We start from the raw sequence: 24496 nt of genomic DNA on the forward strand, positions 1-24496 counted from the left end.
CTGTTTTGCCCTCTGGTTCTAAAACATCAGGGTATTTTTCCAGTTTCTTGAAGGATGATTTCTAGGTTCTTTTTTTGATCATGTCTTTCAGGTAGTCCAATAATTTTTTAATTATCTCTCCTGGATCTGTTTTCCAGGTCAGTGGTTTTCCCAATGAGATATTTCACATTGCCTTCTATTTTTTTCATTTGTTTGGATCTGTTAATAGTATCTTGATTTCTCATAAAATCACTAGCTTTCATTTGCTCCAATCTAATTATGAAGGAATAATTCACTTCACTGAGCTTTTGAGATTCTTTTTCCATCTGGCAAATTTGGCTTTTTAAGACATTCTTCTCCTCATTGGCTTTTTGAGCCTCTTTTGCCATTTGAGTTAGACTATTTTTAAGGTGTTATTTTCTTCAGTCAGGTTGTTGACTCTCATTTCATAATTTTCTTCCATCATTCTCATTTCTCTAACCAATTTTTCCTCCACTTCTCTTATTTGGTTTTCAAAATCCCTTTTAAGCTCCTCTATGGCCTGTAACCAGCTTATATTTTTCTTAGAAGCTTTTGTTGCATGAGTTCTGAGTTTGCTGTCTTCCTCCTGTTCCATGTTTTGATCCTTTTTGTGCCCCAAATTGGAGTGTAAAGTTGGATTACTCTGCTTGCCTTGCTTCCTTTGCTTGCTCATGTTGCCACTCAGTTACTTGATTTTTGAGCTTTTTGCCACAGTAGAACTCTGCTACCAGACAGGGGAGCTTTGTCTCAAATTGCTGGGGTTTTTGCAGCTGCTGGAGCTATTAGTTGGGTGCCCTCTCTGTAGCCTCCACACGCTCTGGCAAACTGGTCACGCATCCCCTTCTGACTAGTTGTCTGACTCCCTTACCATCTGTGGGCTGAGAGATCCAGAAACTGCTACTGCTCCCACTGATTTAGTTGCTCCTAAGGTCCACTGCTGGTGTTTTGGGGCACAGCTTATGCTTTACTGTACTGCACTCACCCTGGTGCAACAGACCTTTCTTGCCAACTTTGTAAGTTGTCTCGGGCTAAAAAATTGCTTCACTCTTCTTTTGTGGGTTCTGCTGCTCCAGAATTTGTTTTATGACATTATTTAAAGTTTTTTGTAGGGGTTTGGGGGAGGTTCAGGTCTTTTCTCTGCCATCTTGGCTACTCCCTTTCTAGCTCATAAAACCAATTTTTTGGTCATTTAATTGGGATGACATTGAATTAGTAGATTAGGTTGAACTGACATTTTTATTATATTGGCTTTGCCTACCATTGAACAGTTACTATTTCTCCAGTTATTTGAATCTGACTTTATTTGTATAAAAAGTGCTTTATGATTACGTTCACGTAGTTTTGGTGTTTGTCTTGGCAGGCATACTTGCAGGTATTTTGTGCTGCCTCTGGCTTCAAATGGGCTGTCTTTCACTACGTCTTCCTGCAGGGTTTTGTTGGTAACATACACAAATACTGATGATTTAGGTGGGTTTATTTTTATATCCTGCTACTGCTAAAATTACTGTTCAGTTAGCTTTTTAGTTGAATCTCTAGGATTTTCCCAGTCATATCCACAAAAAGAGATAGTTTTATAACCTCATTACCCATATTGATTCCTTCAATTTCTTTTTCTTCTCTTGACCTAACCTAATCTACTTTTTCAGTGTCATTTCTGTTAAATTGCCAAAAAATTATTTTTATGAGCTAGAAAGGGAGGAGGAGCCAAGGTAGCAGAGAAAAGTCCTGAGCCTCCTTAAAACCGCTCCAAAAAACTTTAAAGTAATAGAGTAACGTAAAATAGAGTATACCTTCTTAGGATTTTTTGGTATTGTAGGGGACGTGGTTTACTTATCCAGTCTTTATGAAATTTCACCATACTTCTCTTAAAACTACTTCCTAGTCTTATACAGAGTCTGCGGTCTCTTTTACATTAGAGAAATCCTCTACTAGAAGTCTGAAGTCCTAAATCATAATCTCAACTTTGCTACTAAAAATGACTTTGGGATATTAGACCAATAGCTCTACCTTTCTGACTCTGTTTCCTTTTCTTTTTTTTTTTTTAATTTTTTCTTAAAGCAATCGGGGTTAAGTAACTTGCTCAAGGTTACACAGCCAGTTATTTCTGGGTGTGGTGCTGAGTGTCTGAGCCCGGGATTCGATCTCCAGGTCATCCCGACACTGGAGCCGGTGCTCTTACTCGCTGAGTCACCTGGCCGCCCCTAAGCAATTGGGGTTAAGTAACTTGCTCAAGGTTACATGGCCAGGTGTTTCTGGGTGGGTGCTGAGTATCTGAGCCCGGGATTCGATCCCCAGGTCATCCCGACACTGGAGCCGGTGCTCTTACTCGCTGAGCAACCTGGCCGCCCCATCAGTTTCCTTTTCTATAGAAGGAAGGAGTTGAATTAGATAATTTGTAAGCTCCTTATAATTCTAATATTCTCTCATTGTATTCCTCAAAGTTGTGGCTCTGGACTCTTCCTTTCACACGTTCCCTTCTCCTGGATCTTTTTTCCTCTACCATGTCAATGTGTCAGGTTTTGCTTTCATTTTCTTTTCAAAAATTGATGATACATGCCTATTTTCTTATCTTCCTTTTGTTTCATATTTTTCCCTTGCCTCCTAGTTCAGTGCTCTGAATGCAGTGGGCAATTCATATATGTTAACTAGTTGCTAATATTTTTTCTAAAAGAGACTTTTATTCACATTTTCATTTCATAAATTTAGTTATTTTATTGTTTACAGAAAATGGGCAGAATCTATTTCCTTTTGCCTTCTTTACCAGTTATTATTCATTAAGTCCTTAGGCTACTGAGCTTTCCATTTGTTTTATTCCACCTCTTTAAATGGTACTTCAGTTGTTTAAAAAGTGTAATACTTTGCTTGTCCTAACAGCAAAAAATGGATGATACGCGTTTATAGCTTAAAATGGTCAATTATAGTATAGGTTAATGTAGAAAAGAACATGCAGGTGAAACTATATTGATATTAAATTAAGTTGACTAAATAAAATACAGTTGTCACTGGCGTGTAGTTGTGAAATACCACCTCTTTTGGTTTGATTAAGCTTCTCTATATCAGCTAGAACATGGTACAGTAGTCAAGGGCTCCCATGAATCATAGTTTGTTGACCTGTGCTGTAGGGAATTGAAGGAGTAGGGATAAGGGACAAAGGTATTTACAAGGCACCTTAGCTAAAATATGGAGGTGAGGAAAAGAGGGTTTACAAAGTAGTTCATAATAGTTTATATCACTAGTTAAGTTCACCAATTTGCTTGATATAATTAATTTCATTTTCTGTAAGTTCCTGCTCTCCTTTACATCTTCAAAACCCTTTGACATTAGCCCCAATTCTTTTCTCTTTCATTGTAGTCTGTTGAAAAGGTGACTCTTCTCACTAAGAACAACCTCTCTTTACTATTTATTTATTTTAGTTTTTAACATTTATTCCCACAAGATTGAGTTCCAAATTTTCTCCCCATTTCCCCTCTACTCCCCACCCCAAGATGGCAAGGATACGGATTACCCCTTCCCCAGTCTGCCCTCTCTTCTCTCCCTCCCATCCCTTTCCCCCCTTCCCCTTTATTTTCTTGTACAGCAAAATGGATTTCTATACCCCATTGCCTGTAGATCTTATTTCTTGGAACAACCTTCTGTACCTTCTGTGCACTATTTTCCATGTCCTTCAGCAAATTGCCCCCATAATCATCCCTTTTCTTTTTAATATGTATTATCTCTCTAATGACTAGTTCATTCCCTGCCCAAGTCTCCTCCCACCTTAAAAGCCCTCATTTGACATATCAGTTGGGGAATGGCTATAAACAAATTGTCTCTGAATATAATGGAATAATACTATACTGTAAGAAATGTCAAACATTATGAATAGTAAAGAAGTCTGGAAAGACTTAAATGAATTGATGCAAGATGAAGTAAGCAGGGCCAGAAAAGCAATATACCCAATGGCTACATCAGTGTAAGTGGTAAGAACAGCAACCACAAAACAATGAAGATGAGTTTCAAAATTATAAGGAGAAAGTTTGGCCCCAAAGAAGAAATACAAGGAGATAGCTCCCAGGTGGGAGAGATAGGGAACATTACATATAACATCAGACTTAAAAAACAAATTGTTGATTGGTTTTGCTAACTTTTTTTTCTTCCTCTTCTTTTTTTCCCCCCTTCAAAATTCTCTGATTAGGGAGAGGGATGTTAGAAGTAGAAATAAATGATAAAAAACCAAACGATATCAATATTAATCTATTTTCAAAACAAAAAAAGATTTTATACCCTACCCCATAGCTATGAAAGGCATATAATCTTCTCTTCTAATTTTAATGGTAGGTTTGTTAGTATTCAAGTGATGTATCCATTTTCAGTTTATTAATGTAATATGAAATAAGATGTTGGTCTAACTCTAATTTCTGACAGACTAATTTCCATTTTCCCAGCAGTTCTTATCAGTTAGGGAGTTCTTTACTAGGTAGTAAATGTTTTGGGATTTATCCAAAACTGTCACACATGGATTTCTGTTTGTGTGCTTTACTCTGTCTCAGAATAGTAGTTTTATCTTCATGATGGTGACCAGAAATCCTCTGGGCTTTTACTAATTGTTGAACTGCTAAAAATTAGCACAGAGAACTATTTAAACAAATTCTACTGTGGAAACTGTTTATTCCAGATCAGTTGTGGTCGGATCTGTCATTTTTCATTCTTGCCTAAGAACTCAATGGAAAAGTCTCTGAATTTTGTAAATATGAAGTAAAAAAGCAGAAATGCCCTTTGCATACATCAGATGTAACAGGAAAAGAGCTCAGGGGAAAACAGATATCAGATACTTCTGAATTGAACACTGAGACTTGTAAGCTGTAACAGGAGACTTGAAAATGGGGAGAATCTGCTATCTGCTAGTTAAATGAAATGCAATACTGTTTGGGGGGGAGGGTGCGGGGGAAGGGAGGTATGCTGGAGGAGAGGAAGAATGACTTTCTGAACTCAATAGAACAGAGAAATAAAAACAGGTTCATCCTTGTGCTCAGTTTTTAAAAAAGTAAATCATTCTAACTAGCCCAGTAAAAACTTATGTATATAATTGTAATAAGCAGAGATAGCAAGTAAAGAGAGTTACAAAAATATAGATAAACTATATTTAAGAATTATGCTATAGAAAAAAATTAAGGGAACACTGAATTAGAAAAGGTTTGTTTCATACACATAAGGCACAGCTTGGATTTTAGCTTTTGTCAAAGGTGTTGAGATGGATGTATTTAGAGCAAGGATAGATCAGTTTATAGTGGAACATAAACAAGGTTTCAGGTAAAGCAAAAACAGTAAAATTAAAGGAAGAATTGAGGTTTAAGGTCAAATTCATTTTACTTTGAGGAATAATACTGGTCTATTTATAAAGAGAAGAGTATAAAGTGTATTGGCAAACTACTGAGTAACGAGATCTTGTGGAAGAATGCAATGTAATTTTAATGAGTCAGAAAATATTGATCAGCATTGTTTCTGAATCTTTTATTGGTATTTTTTCATTAGTGTACATTATTTTGCCATCTATCATTTTGATATTGATCCTCAATACTGAAATAGACTTTGGCATTTAAAAATATATGCAGAACCCATATTGCTTTGACTTGACAGTTTTTCTGATGTATACTTTTAAATCTTCATTCAAGGCATAATTAGAAGACTATGTAGATTAACATTAACCCCTCATATTTTCTTTGCATTTTCCCCTAACAGTGCTGGCCAAAAAGAATTAAAGCTATCGTTACCATCTAATTTTATATTTAGAGTATATCATCTCAAAATATACTAGTTTTTACCACATATCAATGTTATAATAATGTGATATTTCAGGAAAGGGCCATAACCAGTGATAGCAAAATCAAGAAGGGGGAGGTATGCACAGATTTATCTAAGTCACCCAAGAACAGTCTATGAATTTGAATGTTTTCCCTCTTTCTGAAGAAAGGACATACATAGATAGTATTTTCCTAATGGACAGTTTGTTACTGTTTACCATTGGGTAAGTGATCAAAAGATATAAACAAACTTTTCTCAGAAGAAAAATTGCAGAATATTCAGAACCACATGAAAGAATGCTTCAAATCATTAATAATTGAAATGCAAATCAAAACAATCTTTCAATTTAAACTCTGCAAATTGGCAAAGCTGACAAAAAATGGTAATAATCAATGTTGGAGGGGTTGGGAAATGATAGACACACTAATACATTGTTGGTGGAACTGTAAAATGTTGTTACCATTTTGGAAAGCAAGTTGGAATTATGTAAATAAAGTGACTAAAATGTCCATACCCTGTGAACCAGAGACTTCATTACTAGACTTATACTTCCAAGGAAACCATTGATAAGAAGAAAGTCCCTATGTACATCAAAATATTAATAACAGCACTTTTTTTGTGATAGAGAATTGGAAACAGAATTGTAGTACATGAATATAATGGAATATTACTGTTCTGTAAGAAATTATGTTTGTGATGAACACAGATTAACATGGAAAGATCTACATGAGCTGATGCAGAATGAAGGAAACAGTGCACACTATGGGGTGGGGAACCTGTGGCCTTGAGGCCTCGTGTGGCTTTCTAGGTCCTTGGGTGTGGCTTTTTGACTGAGTCCAGTTTTACAGAGCAAAACTTTTTATTAAGGAGATTTGTTCTTTGAAGTTTGGATTCAGTAAAGGGACACATTTAAGGACCTAGAGGGCCACTTGTGGCTTCAAGGCCACAGGTTCCTCACCCCTAGTCTACACTATAAGCTACAACAGTATAATATTGTTCCATCATTTCAGTTGTGTCTGACACTTTGTGACCCCATTTTGGGGTTTTCTTGGCAAAGATACTAGAGTAGTTTTCTTCTCTACGTCATTTATGAATGAGGAACTGAGGAGGACAAGGTTAAGTGACACTAGTAAATGTCTGGGAGCTGAATTTGAAATCAAGATTAGTCTCCCTGATTGTAAGCCTAGTGCACCACCCAGCAGCCCCACAATAATGTGTGTGTGTGTGTGTGTATAAAACAACTTGTTAAAATTCAAAAGTGAATGTAACAAAGTTATAAAGATTAAGCATGACTGGAAGGAAGAGAGATGAGAGGACATGCCAAATCCACCCCTTCCTAGAGGTGGGAGATCCACAGGTGTTGATGTTTTTAAACCTTTTCAGTGGATTGACGATTATACTGATCCCCACCCCCTCCTTCATATTCCTTTTTTTTTTTAATACTTTGTTGTATGGGATTGCTTTCTGGGAAGAAGGAGGGATGCTGGGGACAATTATGATGATGTAAAAACCAAGACATCAATAAAAAATTAAAAATAATTTATCAATTAACTTCATATCATGACTCATTAGAAAATGAGTCATAGAAAAGGACCTGGGATTATTATCCTTGGGGATTGTCGATGAAAGAATTTTTGTCTCTGAGGAATTTTTCTCTTATCTTTGTATTTCAAGCAAATGTTTAAGTTTGGCCAACTTTCTTCGCCGAGTACTCCTAAATTCTGGTGGTGGCTACTCTCATTGGGGTAAGGTCCCCTGCCAGGAGTTGCTATAGACTTGGTGATTGCAACAGAAGCTTTTGGCAGCCACTGTAGCCTCTCTTCTAGCAACCAGGCCCTGTAGCTTATTGACATGTTCTAGCAGCAATTCTAGCGTTGCTATTTAAATGTGAAAACTGAGATAGAAATTAAATAATCAGGTCACTGTTTCTTTACAACACTTTTATAATACTTTATGTTATAATAATCTGTGTCATACTTCCTGATAAACTATAAGTTCCATGAGGGTATTGAACCTATCTTATCTAAACTTTGTATATCCTCTAGTGCCTAACAATTCTCTATGTTTACTGAATGGATGAATGAATGAATAAATGGTTCATACTGGAGCAGTAATCTAAGAGCACTGTATTCTAGGTCACCAAAGAATATTAAATAAGAATATTAAAGCCCTTGGGCTTTATATCTAAATAAGAAATATAAAAGAATACACATATTTTATATATTAAATAAATATTTGAAAAATGAGAAAATATAAAAGAAAATTCTAGTATTTTGGGTACTTATTAAAATTTCTAATCCTTATTTTTTATGAGAAATTGACGACTCATTTGCTGTTCTTATATTCAAGGAGATTTAAAGGAATTACTGATTTTCTAGTAGACTTGGATTTTTATTTTTTCCCAAAGTAATAGGAATATCATTCTCTTCTCATTTAAGAGTGGAGCAATATTTTTTGGGTTAAAATAATTATAATGATAGTAATAATTGCTGTCCTAAACAATTTATAGGTAAAAGGGCCTATTGAACATTAAATTCTGAAACACCAAATTCTGTTTATTCATGTAAACATGGTATGAATATTAATCTTATATTTATAGATAACTACTTTTTTTCTTTTCATCATTTTCAAGGACACATTTTCATAAATCAAAATGTCTTTAATAGCTATGTAATATATTTCAGTACTAATTTGCTAGCCACTCCTGTATTTGATCAAATTTTTGCTCTTAAAGTACATAGCAGAGAACAGAAGAAAACTCACAAGGAAGCAAAGAAAAGATAGTTTTCAACACAAATATTATTATCATATAGGCTTTGTTGAAATGAAAATTTATTGTTATGCATTTTGAATCCTCTCATGTTCTGCTATGCACATGACATGTTTTATTTTCTTTCTAATTTTGTATTTAAGTTTATGATATGTTTTTATTTCTTTTCTCTGTTCTGTATTTGTATTCTGGCATTTGAATCTAAAAATAAAATTTTGGTAAAAAAAATTTTTTCTCTTATAAACAGCACTATGTGAAATAATTTCTTTCTGAAAATTGGCTTGCCAATATTACCTGTAGACAGTGTATTTTTGGCCCCGTAAAAGACTAAAGTTCTATGTTCTGGGACCTGATCTGAAGAAAGAGGCTAAAGGGTGCTAGGTATAGTTTTTACTTACACACACACACATACATACATACACACATGTATGTACATGAGTGTATTGTATATGTCCACATATATGTTTGCATTCACATGTGTGTACATTTAACAAATTTAAAGGAATAAGGCAATTCACACAGTGAATACCATGAATTTAATTACAAGGTAACCATTTCTACTATGGCATGTTTTAGTATTTAAAGTATCCTAGGATTTAGAGATAGAAAAGATCTTAGAGATTATGTAGTCTTTTTCTCTTTTCACAGATGAGAAAACCAAAGTCTAGAGTGAAATAATGACTTGCTCAATATCAAATTAGGTAGTAAGTATCAGAACCAGGATCGGAACCCAAGTTTTCTGACTCCCCAATACTTTCTACTATATTCTGTTGAAATTTTCTTCTGTATATAATTTCCTGAAATTTCCTGTATTAGATATGCTTTTTTATTATGACTTCAGGGGAAAACACTTTTTCTCTACATTTAAAAGAAGTAATATAATTGTATAGAAACTAATTTCTCAAATTTACTTTTCTAATCAAATTCCTCCATAAGATAAGGGATGGCTATACAGTAATAAAAATGCCTTATATTTGTGCAGTTTGAAGTGGTTTTCAGAATCTCATGATATATGTTATCACATTTATCCTTGTGTGTAACCTTGGAGAAGGTAAGGCAGAATGGATTGTATTATCCCTTTTTATAAAGAAACCCAGAGGGGCTGAGCAACTAACCTAAGATCACACAACTATTAAAGGTTGGAGCTGATACCAGAGCATAGATCTTTGGACCTGGTTTTTTCCCATTGTATTAGTACTGCCTTGATATTTAAATATTAAAAACCTTTAAGGGTTCTTCTTCTAGATCATAATATATATGTGTGTGTGTATAGATAGATAGATAGTTCTTCATCACTGTCATTAGATGGCAGCTAGAAAGTAGGTGATTAGTACAGAATTTTTTTTCTTTTTTTGGAGGGCAGTTGGAGTTAAGTGACTTGACCAAAGTCACTCGGCTAGTAAGTATGTCATGTATTTGAGACCGGATTTCAACTCAGTCTTTCTGACTCCAGGGCCAGTGCTCTATTCACTGTGCCACCCCACTGTCCCAAGTACAGAAATTCTTAACCTTTTTTGTGTCATGGACCTATTCCTTTCTCAGAGCAAAGCTTCTAAGTACATAAAATAAAATTCATAGGATTATGAAGAAAATATTTTATACAGCTATCAAAGTGTTAAGCAAATTCGTGGATCCCAAGTTAATAATTCTGGCACTGGTGTTTTACTTTTGTTCATGTAAGTTATTAAAAACACTGGATGCTTACTTATACTATTTGCAGTAAGGCAATATTTGGTATGTTGGGTCGATCTTAGATTCCATTCATGAGACTTTATTATAAAGTGCTTCCCCAGCATGAACACTAAAAAGACAGCATTATAGTAACATACCAAAATGTCAGCTGTCTTGACCTCTTTAACTGCATATTTTAAAAATAACTTTTTATTGATGCCTTCTGTTTTTTACATCACCAAGTTTCCTCTAGTATCCCTGTTCTTTTCCTTCCCAGAGATCATTCTATAAATTAATAGTATTTTTAAAGACAGGAAAAAAGAGGGGAAAAAAGTCACCATTAATTATCAGTACATTAAAAAAATATTAAAGGGGCGGCCAGGTAGCACAGCAAGTAAGAGCACCGGCCCCAGTGTCGGGATGACCTGGGGGATCGAATGCGGGCTCAGACACTTAGCCCCCACCCAGAAACACCTGGCTGTGTAACCTTGAGCAAGTTACTTAACTCCAATTGCTTAAAAAAAAAATCTTAAAATATGTACAGTATTTAACACTTGTAGTTCTTTCATCTTAGCAAAGAAGTTATTTTTCTTTTGAGTCATGCTTAATCTTTATAATTTTGGCAGTTATTCATTTTTGATTTTTTTAAGTAGTTCTTTCTGTTTACACTGTTGTAGTCATTGTGTTTTTCTTGACTCTACTTCACTCTATCAGTTCATATAGATCCTTCCATGCATTCCTGTATTCATCACAGTCATCATTTCTTATAGCACAATATTACACTAATGTACCATAATTGTTTTCCCATTCTCCAGTCAATGGACATTTGCTTTGTTTCTAATTCTTTGCTTTCACAAAAAGTACTAGTACAAATGGCCTTCTTTGGGGTAGAAGCCTAGCAATGGAATTTGAGTGAAAGGGTACAGACATTTTAGTTATTTGTGTGTATGTAGGTACGTATGTATGTTATTTCTTTAAATATTTCTCAATTACTTTAAAATTTTTTTAACATTCATTGAAAAACATCTTTGAGTTCCAAATCTCTCCTCACCCCTCTCCTGCTTCTTGAGAAGCCAAGCTGTATGATAACAATAATATGTGTAAAGTCATACAAAACATAATTTTTAGTGTTAATTTTAACTTCATAATTCCAAATTGATTCATAACTCCAGTGATGAACTACTGTACTTATCTTCCCACCACCCCTATAACATTGACTTCCCACATTTTGTCAACTTTGTCGATTTGCAGTATTTGAGGTAAAATCTTGGGAGTTGTTTTGATTTGTATTATTTTTTAGTTGAATCATTATTATTAATGATTTGAAGCACTCTTTCATTTGGTTGTTGATTTGCAATTCTTTTGGGAAGGCAAGGAAATTGGAGTTAAGTCACTTGCCCAAGGTCACACAGCTAGTAAGTGTCAAGTGTCTGATGTCAGATTTGAACTCAGGTCCTCCTGATTCCAGGGCCACTGCTCTATTCATTGTACCACTTAACTGCCCCTTGTTCATATCTTTTAACCACTTATGTATCAGAGAATGACTTTTGTGTTTATATATATATGTATATATATATACACATACAAATACATATATATATGTGCATACATAAAGATTCATATATGTTAATTGTTTATATGTCTTGAATACCAAACTCTTATGGGGAAATTTTATTCAAAGCTTTTTTCCCTCATTCAACTGCTTCCCTTAGATATATTAACTTTGTATATGATTAAGCTTTTCATTTTCATGTCATTAATTATATTTATCTTATTTAAAAACAGTAGTCCTGAAGACAGCTATTTTTGCCTCAATATAAGCAGATATTTAATCCAACTCTTTACTCTTTAAGTCACAGAAATTAAAATGTACGCCTTAAAGTCAGAAGAACAGCTATAATTCTCTTCACTACAGTCTTCCTATCGAAATATACTGTCCTCTTCATCTTTCTTCAGAGGTGGGAGATGAAGATTGGGTGGGCTGAGTCCCTGGGATTGTGGGTGTTGGTGCTATTTTTTGACACATGGCAGCTGCTATGGTGCTATTCTTGGCAGTTGCCTTGTTTGCTCAGTTGGTTAGTTCATCAGTGTAATGGACATAATGGTGCCAAAGCCATGGGTTTCCCAAGGCTTATTGAACTTTACTTGAGAAGTACACTGGTAAAAAGATATGGTGTCAGAAGACCTGGGTTTGAGTCCTAGATGTTTTACCAGCTAGCTGTATGACCCTGAACAAGTCACTTCTATGAGTCCTAGTTACTATATCTGTAAAATGAGCATTGTAATATTCATAGTACTTAACTAAAAGGTTTGCTGTAAGGCTCAAATAATTTATTTAAAGTACTTTATAGAGTAATATAGAGATCTATGTTATTACTATTGTTGCTTTGTTTCATGCTCACAAATTATTGCTTCCCCATAGGCAGCTTCCTCATAAATTTGTCCCATTTGCCACAAGCTGGGGGGGTGTATGTGTGTAGGAAAGAGAATGTGATTAGGTTAGAATCAATCATCCCTGTTTACTAGAAAAACTACTGAAAACATGCTCTTTGAAAGATCTGTAGAGTCACCTTCATATAGAAATACAGTATACTTTTCTCTAGGCCATATTATTTTTTAAAAATATTAATTTTCCCCCCAATTACATGTAAAAACAATTTTTAACATTTTAAAAAAAAGTTTTGAATTCTAAATTCTATCCTACCTTTCCTCCCCTCTTCCTGAGATGGTTAAGCAGAATGATATAGGTTATATGTGTGCAATCATATTAAATATTTGCATGTTAGTCATTTTATGCAAGAAGACTCGGACAGGAAAGAAAGAAAGAATGAAAAATAGGATGTTTCAGTCTGTTTCAGACAACATTCGTTCTTTCTTTGGAGACAGCATTTTTCATTATGTATCCTTTGGGACTGTCTTGGATCATTGTGCTGCTGAGAATAGCTAAGTCATTCACAGCTGATCATCCTGTAGTATTGCTGCTACCATGCACAATGTTCTCTTGGTTCTTTTCACTTCACTTTGCATCAGTTCATATAAATCTTCCCAGGTTTTTCTGACATCATTCTGCTTGTCATTTCTTATAGCACAATAGTATTCCATCACAATTATGTACCACAGTTTGTTTAGCCATTTCTCAATTGGTGGGCATCCAGTTCTTAGGCACCACAAAAAGAGCTGCTGCAGATATTTTTGTAAAATAGTGTACCCCCCCTTTAAAAAATTTCTTTGGGATACAGATCTAGGCTATACTATGAATAGAGGTATGATCCAGTGTAAGTAGTTCTGGAAGGGTAATCTTGAGAATTGGGCATATTAACTGTGTTCTCAGCCTTGGTTTCTTCATCTGTAAAATAAGATTGTACTACATAATCTGTAAATCTCTTCTGTGCAAAATTCTTTTGTTTATTACTGCAACTGAGAGGAAACAAAAGATATATTATTGATGAAATGGTGATCATAATACAGTGATGATGCCAGCCCTCTTGTTACTGCCACCACTCTAGTGCAGGCCTTCACCATATCAGTGCCTGGACTGCAATAGCCTGCTGATGGCTTCTTATCTTAAGTCTCTTCCCACTTCAGTGTATCTTCCATTTAGCCTCCAAAGTGATTTTCCTAAAACATGTGTCACCCCACCCAGTTCAGTAAACTCCACTGGCTTCCAACTACCTTCAGCATCAAATACCAAATGCTCAGTTTGTCATTCAAAACCCTTCATAGTCTGCTTCCATTTTCCTTAGTCCTCAACTCATCACTCTTCTACCCAGTGACACCAACTTCCTGGACTTTCTGGCTGTTGTGTTTCACAAACAGGACACTCCATCTCTCCTCTCTGGGAATTCCCTTTGCCAGTCCCCCGTGTCTGGAATACCCTCCCTCCTCCCCTCTGATTGATGACCTCCCAGAAAGCCTTCCCCAATCCCTCTTAACTCCAGTGCCTCCCCCTAGTTAATTATTTCCTATTTGTTACACACATATCACTTTGTATATATTTGTTTTTGTGTCATTGTCCCTCAACTCATTAGATTGTAAGGTTCTTGAGGGCATGAACTTTTTGCCTCCTTTTATATCCCTAGTACTTAGCATGTTTCCTGTTTCCTGCCTTATCATAGGTAATTAGTAAGTATTTATTGATGGATTGAATGATGATAAGTTCTAGGTATTAAAAAGCCTTTTTGCTAATTTTTCCACGGGCAAACTTTTTTATATTAACTCACATTTCTATAGATCTTTATGGTTTATAAAATGCTTTGTTTAAAAAAAAACTGACACCAATTTTTAAGGTTTGTAAAGTGCTTTGCATACATTATCTCTTTTGACCAACATACCAACTCTGTGAAGGAAGTTTTACTGATTTTAGTATCCTTATTTTATTGGAGAGGAACTTCAGGCTGAGAGACTAAATGAGTTGCCCAGGATTACACAATTTAGATGTTGAGGCAGAACATCTAAGTCCAATGTTTTGTCTACAAAACTCAATGACTTACTGCAAGTAGTTTTTATTGTTAGAAAGAGCACTGGTATTGAATAGAGAAGTAGATTTGAGTCCCGAGTCTGTTACTTGCTAGTTGTATGACCATTGGCAAATTGCCACTTCTCACTTGTTTACTTACCTACTTCACAGAATTGTGATATTAAATGAAGTCATGCACATAAAGTGTATTATAACCAAATATATCAGGTGTTTTGGATATGAATCTGTTGTAATTCACAAGAATGAATGAATAAATGAAAAATCATTTAATAAACACTTTTTTGCCAAGAACTTTGCTAAGTGCTGGGGATACATATGGAAAAATGAGCTGGGTCCCTGTTCTCAAGGAACTCACTCTCTAGATGGGGGAGTGTAGCAGTAAGCACCCTAGCATCCCCAGGGTGGCTGCCAACATAGGTTCTTAGATCTGCTTTTCTAAAGGAAAGCAACTCAAAATGGGTTACCAATCTTGCTTTAATCAAACATATGTCATTTACTTAGTTCAGGGGGAAAAGGTCAGTACCCTGAACTTCAGGGAATACAAACAAGTTACAAGCAGACAGGCTTCCAGCTGTCTGACCATTACATCCATACCTAGTCAGTTACCAGAGAGGGAAGTGCCAACATCAGGGTTTTCAAAGCTGGGGGGCTCAGTGGCTGCCAAGAGTCTCATTTGGTCAAATCACACAACTCTACTCAAAGTGAGCCCCAAAGCAAAATCTTACATCAGGGTATATATAGCCTGCTCCAGGCTCAGAGAATGTCACAGCCCTCTTGACCCACTGCCCAATCACAAAGTATCAAGGTGTGGGCATTCCTGATAAAACAAACCTTCTGCCACAGGCTCCATGTGACCACATTCAGCCTATTAGGGGGCAGAGTATATTTTCAAATTTGGGAAGGAGTTACTTAAGCCTTTCAAAGGGCCTCAGGGCAGGGAAGATCTTAAATTCCCAATTTAACAGAGAAGAAAGTTCAGCTTGATGGTAAATGAAAAGACCCAGAAATCATAATGGTATGATGCAGTAGTGTCAGATTCAAATAGAAACAGATCCTTTCACCATATGTGGACTTAGAAAACCACAAACTTACATTATATCTTTAAAAATTTTGTAAAACTCCCAATTATATTTTAATCCGGTTCATTGAGTTTGGTATCTTTGGTGGAGTGGGAAGTAAGAGAAGAACGGCAAGACCCCACCCCTCAGTTAGGTAAGTCCATCAGGTGACGGTGCTAGAGATCTAAAACGTAGTGAGTCAAGGCAGTTTGTAAGGCCTCATCATCCTCCATCTTACTGGAAGGAAGAGTTTGTGATTACCATTTCATCTGAGCCATTTAATGAATTAAGACCAATGAAAAGAGCAGAGCTTTTAGTGCTGAATGTTGTTAGCTGTTTGACCTTAGGTAAATACCTGTATCTTAGTTATCTTCTTTGTCAGATGAAGATTATTCCCCTGCCTACCTTACAGTGAGAAAATGAAGTCAGAGTAGATATGGAATTGTCTTTTGAGCCACCCGCAAAAAAGAGATGGGAAGGGAGAAAACAGAATCTGTTACCTTTAGACCAGTGAGCTTTGCTTAGATTCCTGACAAACATCTGACATATACTTATTAAAGAGAATGTCTAGGAAGTATTTAGAAAAGAAAGTTGAGCCAGCACAGCTTCTTGAAAATGGTGGTGCCAGACTGACTTTGTTTCATTTTTTGAGAGTTACTAAAGTGGTAGTTGAAGGGAAGATTGTAAATATAATTCATGTAGATTTTTAGTAAAGGACTTCATAAATTCGCTTTTATTTTTGTTGATGAGACAGAGAGATGTAGCCTTAAACAATAATATAGTTAGGAGTATTTCAGACATTTGAGTGATCAGCATCGGATTAATTATTATTTTGATGTCAGCTTGGAAGGAAAACTGCAGGGCAGTGGTCCAGAGATCCATGATTAGTGCTGTGCTGCTTCATAAGTTTGTCAGACCTAATCAGTAAGCATTTGTTAAGCACCTGCCATGTGCTAGGCACTGTGCTAAGTGCTCAGGATACAGAAGGGTAAAAGACACAGGGCCTGCTCTCGAGGAGCTTGAAGTCTTATGGGAAAACAGTATGCAAAACACTACCACCATCAAAAAACCAAAGCTACAACAGGGTGAATTTGAAATGATCAACTGAGGGAAGACATTAGCATAAATGAGGTGCTTATCAAATTGCAAATGACACAAAAATTAGAGTCATATAATTCACTGAATGATAGTCGAGATTCAAAAATATCTTGAATAGGTACTGGGTTAAATTAAATAAGATGAAATTTAATTGTGTGAATGTTAAATTTTGTTATAAAAAATCAACTGTGAATACAGAATAGAGAAGACAGTGAGATGGCTGTTCCTCTGAAAAATGGTCTGGAGGTTTTACTGGGCAAGATCCACATACATGAAACATCATGAAGACTATTGCAGAGTAGTTTATCAACAATTATAAGATACTCTATATTACAAACAACTTCAAAGTGTTGAGTGAATGCAGAGAAAGAGGATGTTAAGAGTTGGGTAGATAAAATAAAGAGGTGAATTTTGAGCCAGATAGCAAAGACAGTGGTGGACAAACGAAGGGAGAAATAATTTGAAGATTTTTAAAATAGTTTCAGAAATTTTTCTGGTGTCAGAAGTGTACTGATGCCCCCTCAAAGGATGATTGTTAAATTTTCAACGTGAGCACTTACACTTCAAAAATTGCCAAATGCTATGTTGTTATTGTTTTATTGGTTTGTCTAGATTTAAAGTGATGAAGGAAATGTTAATAATGCAGTTTAAACTTAAAATTTTGTGGAACAGTTTCTCCTGAAGTTGTTAAAAGTTGTTAAACCAGCATACACCTGGAGCTAGCATATGTGAATTGGCTTAGCTGTTAAGCTTAATTTTTTAAAGTGATAGAGAGCATTAATAAATCACAAAAGGGAATTAACAACAATGGCTGTTATTCCTTTGGTTAATTTAAGGGGATTTTAATAAACCAAGAAATTTGTGAAGGACTTTGGAAAAACTTTTAATTGGGGCGGCTGGGGGCACAGTGAATAGAGCACTGGCCCTGGAGTCAGGAGCACCTGAATTCAAATGTGGCTTCAGATGCAAAACTTACTAACCATGTGACATGGGGCAAGTCATTTAACCCCAATTGCCCTGCCTTTCCCCTTCCAAAAAGCAAGAAAACAAACAAATCCTTTTAATTGTTACGCTGCAGTGGTTGTCCATCTAAGACAGGAGGAAGGGAAAGAGGGCTGTTGAAATAAATTTGATAATCCTAATAAAACGTTAACTAGCTGACTATATTTTGTTGTATGTGTTATTTCTTTGAGGTAGTGGAAATAGCCCATATCCATTTAACTTGATCTCAATGACTGGTTTATTTTCCAGAAATTATAGGGCTGTGATGCTATATAGAATTAACACTCAATTTGATGAGCAAGCTCCTAGAAATTATATTCAGTGCTAAATGCCTAAGGACGGTTAGGGATAGAGACTGGACCGGTCATTTCCTTGGTATAGTTGGAAGGGGGGCCTCCTAACAGTTGTGATAGCCAGTTGGCTACAAATTATAGTTTTACAGAGTTTCTGGAATTTGTCAAATGATTTGTCTATGGTTATTTAGTCAGTTTATGTCAAAGTTGAACTTTAAAAATAAACCTGGCCCCAAGGCCAGGTTTCTCTATCTGTTATGCCATGTTGCCTCTCAAACATATGAGAAATCCAAACAAATGCAGTCTCTTGTAGAACAATGAACAAATCGCTAAGTTTTTTTGTAAAACCAAGAAAATAAAATTTCTGTTAAATTCTAAGGGTCTCCAGTTTTCTCTTTGGATTATGTGAAGTATGTGAAATAAATTTTTTAAAAGAGGGGCATCATATGTCATTGTAAAAATGTTCTAAGCTACCTGTCTTAAGAAAAGTAACTTTATAACCAAAAAAAATATATACATATATAAATATATATTTATATATAAATACATAATCTAAAAGTAACTTTATAATCTAAAAATAACTTTATAATCTGACAGGATAGTTTATAAAGTACATTTAGCTAGTTACCTAAGGTAAGACTTGAAGCTAGCTGAAAATCCTTTTACAAGGAATGCTCACTCAATGCCATATTATAAAGATATTAATGGTAATAAATAGTAACAAAAGTGTTCTCATCAAAGGAAATTTAAAATTAGAATTACTGAAGAAAAGATTGTAATACAAGTGACAAAAAAATACAAAAGAAGTAAATTCATTCAGAAAGCATTGTCTGCCGCGTATTGAACATCCTTAGGTATTCTAGCACTATACCAAGTATTAAGATATTATTTTGAGTCTTCTTTGCTTATGTATAGATTTAAAAGTACTTTTGGAAAGATAGTTATCCTTAAGCAACATGTTGTATTATGCACCCTCCTTGTAGATTCTTTATTCACATAGAGATGGAAGAAGGGAAAGTGACGACTCACATTTATATAGTGCTGCTTTTTTTTTTAACCTATCAGAACCCTTTTACATCTGTTAGATTATCTTTTTCTTGAAATGGATTTCTGTCTTTAAGGTCCATTATAAGTTCTGTAATCATTGACCTTTGTGATTTAGGTACTGGGATATATTTTTTGGCTTTATTGTTCTGCCACCTTTGTAGAGATTATACCAAATTATCTCTTTGGTATAACCGGAATACTTTATTATCTTGGCCTCAGGGAGGGGAAGCTCTCAAAAGGTGCTCAGATATGAGTGTTTGACCAGAGATTCTGGCTCTGCTTATTTTCCCTTCTACTTGTTAGGCCACCTGCATCCCCACAGAAATATGCCTCACCAAAGAAAGTTTAGTGCTTTTGAATATTTTCCTGCCTCTGTTTCTGACTCACCTCAAGGTTACATTGCAAGCTGTTAAGAGTAGAAAATTACCTGTCATTCCGTTTGTTAGCAGAATAAATTGATGGGTTTTAATAATCTGGAGTAACCTTACACCTTTGGATAAAAGTTGACTTAACTGCATTATTCTGTAAATGTGAGGAAAAGAATTATTGGTTCAAAGCAAACGTTTTATTTGAATTAAGCGATTAATTTGGGATTGCAAAGTGTTTTCCAATTGTTAGTGTCTTCATTTCTATAAGTTACTTTGTGTATATTTTGTATTTGCTTATTTTTACATCTGTTGTATACCTCTGGAGAATGGAAGCAATTGTTATTTTGACATGTATATGCATGTATACCCACATACTAATCGTTCTTTCTATTTTTCCCTACCATACCAATTCCCTGGTTATCATGTGTGTTTCTTGCTTTTCTGTGTACATTTCATTTAGAGCATGCCTGATATGGGTTACTTTAGGAGAGCAAATAGAGGGCTTGGAAGCAGTGATATGAGTCAGAATAATACTGAGTGTTATGGGGGGGTGAGGAAAGTGCTAGAGTAAGTATTGTGAGCATACATGTCATTCAAAGTAGGAGGACTTTCTGCTCTTCTGAGATGAAGTAGGTGGAATTGGCTAGAGTAGATAAAGTGAGTGTGGCCTAGTCACAAGGTGTCTAAAGATGCAGTGTTTATTGCAAAATATAAGTGGTAACAATCTAAGGAAAGCCTTTGAAAGCATGGGGATTATCTATGTAGGTACTGGAATTCCTTCTGTTCATTGTTTTGTCTGACCTAGATTTTATTTGGCTCAAGGCCAGCAAGGGAGTGATCATTTCATTGTGACTTTAAAGCCATTTCAAGATTTGTTCCTCTTACAATTAGCCTCCCTCTTGCAATTAAATTTAGAACATTAAATTCACCATTCACCCTCTCTCCACCTACTTTGTCACTCATCTACCAACCTACTTCTTACCACCTAGCATCCCTTCCCTTTTTTTCTTACCATTTCTACCTCCTACCCAGTCTTTCTTCCATCCATCAAACTGTCTCCCTTCTCATTTGTGAGTGTGGGTTAGTGGTATAGTTGTATGTATAGTCCTCGGACACCTCCTCAGTGTCCTAGGTATATGTCAGGGCATAAAGGAGTTTCATAGTTTCATTGGAGAGGTGAGGGCATGTGGGTTAGAAGAGGGGCAAAGGACTGCAAAAGCAGAGGAAACTCTGCTTCTTTGTTCAGACCCAGCTTCTAAGTAAGTTTCTCAAAAAGACAGCAGGAGAAACTGATCTAACATCTTCTTCCCCTTTCCTTACCCAGGTCAGAGGACCTAGGTTTAGATCTTTAGTCTGTGTACTCAGCTCTTCTGGTCCTCATTTTCATCTATAAAGACAAAGGGGTTATTAAACTTTATGATCTATCCTTTCTAGTTCTAAATCTGTAACGCCTCTTGGGGTTACATATGGAATCAGGGAACTTGGGCTTATTAGCAGTGTAACTATGGACAAATAGTAATGATAGCTGACTTTGATGTAATACTTGAAGGTTTATAGCACTTTTCTCACAGCCTCTCTGTGAGGGCGCCAGTTTCACCACCTAGAGTCTAAGCTTCCACATTGCTGTGTGCCGTCAGATAAGCTGAAATGTTTTTATGAACATTATTCTTCTTTTCTGTTGTTCTGTGACTGTTACTTCTCCAAAAGATTGCTAGCATGGAACATCGGGGAAGTAGTTAGTGCTGAGTACTTTGTTCTGTCCATCCTTGAGAGAGTCCCCTGAATGGAGAGGAACTAGTTGGCTTTGGAAGTCTAGCAGACTGCCTCCATCAGTGGGACTGGAAGCCTTGGACAGTTAACTAGGATCCCTTTCTCTGGTCTAGAAGTTCCAGAATTGACTAGGGAAATCTAGGAACCACAAGGATTAGAAAACCAGTGAGAATTTTTAACTAAGTAAAATTCTGAGTGTTTTGGTTCAGTGATTAGCAAGAAGGAAGTGGGTAAATTTTTGTTCTAATTCTGGACTTTTGCTTTCCTTCCAGTTGCTTTAGGTCGTAATCAGCCTCTGAAAAAAGAGAAACCAAAATGGAAAAGTGATTATCCCATGACAGATGGACAACTGCGCAGCAAGAGAGATGAATTTTGGGACACCGCACCAGCCTTCGAAGGCCGTAAAGAAATTTGGGATGCTCTGAAGGCTGCTGCACACGCATTTGAAAACAATGATCATGAGCTGGCCCAAGCAATCATTGATGGTGCAAATATAACATTACCACAGGGTAGGTTGTTTTCAGGGGTGACGGAGAATGCAGGGGGTGGTGGAATAGAAAGGGAGTATAGGGAAATACGGATCCCGCTCATTTCTTCAGCCTAAGGAGGGGAAACAGGAAGCATTTCCTTCTTCTCCTTATGAGATGTTGTGACATTTTTTCAATGAAATAAGTATTCTCACTTCTTTTTATCCTTTCACACGCGTGTGTATGTGCACATGCACATGCACATGCACACACACACACACACAGGCACACAGTTGTCTTTTCCTGCTAATGGTTCTTTGCCTTTGGTGCAGTCAGATAGCACTGCTCACACAGGAAGCAGAGACAAATGTTGTAGTGACAACATCATTGACCTCTCCTCTCTCTTCCTTGAATTTTTGTCTCATTTTCTTTGTTGTTATTTCACTCCCTACCGTCCCCTTTTAGAAAAGAGACTGGATTTCCCTCCCTCACCTAGACTGGAAGTGCAGCACAACTACTCAAGGGCCCAAACCAAATTCTGATTGGCGTGGGAACTCTGACCTGCTTTGTGTCTAACTTGGTGTCGGTTCACTTCTCCTTCATGCCTTAGGGGTAGCCTGGTGACCCTTTACTCCTGGGGACTCACTATATTGGTGCCGTACTTAGTGTGGACGACCTACTTGTTATTGTCTTCATTTTGTTTGTTTTTTTTCCAACCTTTCATGTCATTCTAATACACACTTCAAAAAGAATAATGTTTTTGGGGTGGCTAGGTGGCTTAGTGAATAGAGCACCAGCCCTGGAGTCAGGAGGACCTGAGTTCAAATGTGGCCTCAGACACTTAACACTTATTAGCCATGTGACCTTGGGCAAGACACTTAACCCCAATTACCCTGCCCTCCCCCCTCCAAAACAAAGAACAATATTTTTCACTTTATAATTATTTCTCTCCCATCATCTTTGTTGTTTACTATCCTAAACGATAGAAATGTTGGATGACCTTTATGTGACCTTGACAATCTTTTGCTTTTAATGTATAGATGAAGAATTTATGAAGTTTGCAAATACTTTACCTTGAGAATGATTCTTTTTTTTTTTGTTTGTTTGTTTGGCTATGATAGGACAGAGGTTTGGGATGGAAGCAGGATGTTTCCCTGCCCTGTTACAAGATTATGGTGTTGGGGCGGCCAAGTAGAATGGGGCGGCCAGGTAGCACAGCAAGTAAGAACACCGGCCCCAGAGTCGGGATGACCTGGGATCAAATCCGGGCTCTGATACTTAGCATCACACCCAGAAATAACTGGCTGTGTAAGCTTGAGCAAGTTACTTAACCCCAATTGCTTAAAAAAAAAAATATAAGATTATGATATCCTTTAAATAGAGAATCTAGGTGGTGCAGTGGATAGAGAACTGGACCTGAAGTCAGGAAGACTCATCTTCCTCAGTTAAAATATGACACTTACGACTGTATGACTTTGGACAGGTCACTTAATTCTGTTCGCCTCAATTCTTCACCTCTAAAATGAGCTGAAGAAGAAAATGGCAAACCGTGTCAGTATCTTTGCCAAGAAAACTCCCAAATGTGGTCACAGAGTTGGACATGACAGAAAAAGGACTAAACAAACATACGCTCCTTCAAATAACACTTTTGTATGGTTTAAAGGAAAGGAGTCTGCTTATTTTTCTTTCATGTACATTTATAACATTTATCTTTAAAGCAGAATTTCTGAGAGTTAATATACCTGTCAAATTGGCAGCTGGTAGGCTATCTCTTTGTGACATATCTTCCATTTACTCAAAGAAAAAAACCTTGCAAACTGATCCATTAATAGCACTGAATTTCCAATTTTTCTTCTCAATATAATTGTTTATGGATACTCTTTGATTCTCTGATCTCATAAAGAGATTAGAATAGTTGGTTTTAAATACATGGAGGGTAGTAGCCAGAATAGCTTTGAGTTTTGAGGGCCTTCATGTCACTTGAAAAATAATAGATAGTAAGTACCTAGATTGTTGTGACTTTGGAATTATAATTTCTGAAGTCTGACTGTATTTGTAAAAAATTGTTTGTAGGACACCTGGTCTGGGAGGACTCTTCTTTATATTGAGAGAGATTATTGAATAAGACTCAACTTCTGTCTAGCCTTGGAACACATCTTTCTTTTATGCTGGAGAAGGGAGGCAATCTCAGTGTTTTCTGTTCTTTCCATTTTAATGCTCCATAGCAAGGGTTCTTAAGCTGGATTCCTTATACCCTTAAAGGGTCTCTCTGTAGATTTCAGGGGGTATGTGAATTTCCCTGGGGGAAAAACTGTGTCTTCATTTACATTAACCTCTAACTGAAATTTAGCATTTCTTTCAATTATGGACTAAAAACCAAAAAATATTCTGAGAAGGCAGAGGTCTGTAATCTTTTCCAGAGACTGCCAAAGATCTGTTGGTAGGAGGGATACATGATATAAAAAAGGTTAAGAACCATTTGCTTTATAGTACCCTAGGTATATATTCACATTATTTCCCTTAATTGAATTTGTTTCTTCAGACTTCTTACTCAAGATCTTGATTAGGTGTATTATTCAACTGTAAAGTATTCTTTCATACAATGTCTATGCCACCACCAATTCATTCTTAGGCAAGTAAAGATGGTATATATTCTTTACTCCAAATCTGCCCAGTTGATGACACAAATTTTTC

The 24496-nt window shown here is 36.2% G+C and overlaps 1 protein-coding gene across 2 annotated transcripts in view; it reads left to right on the top strand.

Annotated features, from left to right (window-relative positions):
• The window catches only part of UBTD2 (ubiquitin domain containing 2), a 65303-nt gene that overhangs the window by 18086 nt on the left and 22721 nt on the right, over positions 1-24496 (top strand). For both annotated transcript variants that reach the window (XM_069102377.1, XM_069102378.1), the window contains exon 2: positions 21608-21844. In XM_069102377.1, coding sequence (XP_068958478.1) covers positions 21608-21844 — 237 coding nt within the window. The remainder of the gene's footprint in view (positions 1-21607; positions 21845-24496) is intronic.

The sequence above is a fragment of the Petaurus breviceps genome, unplaced genomic scaffold (genome assembly GCF_028583685.1).
Source record: "Petaurus breviceps papuanus isolate PSGF00001 unplaced genomic scaffold, PetGlider_PUasm1.0 551, whole genome shotgun sequence".
Classification (NCBI taxonomy): Eukaryota; Metazoa; Chordata; class Mammalia; order Diprotodontia; family Petauridae; genus Petaurus; species Petaurus breviceps.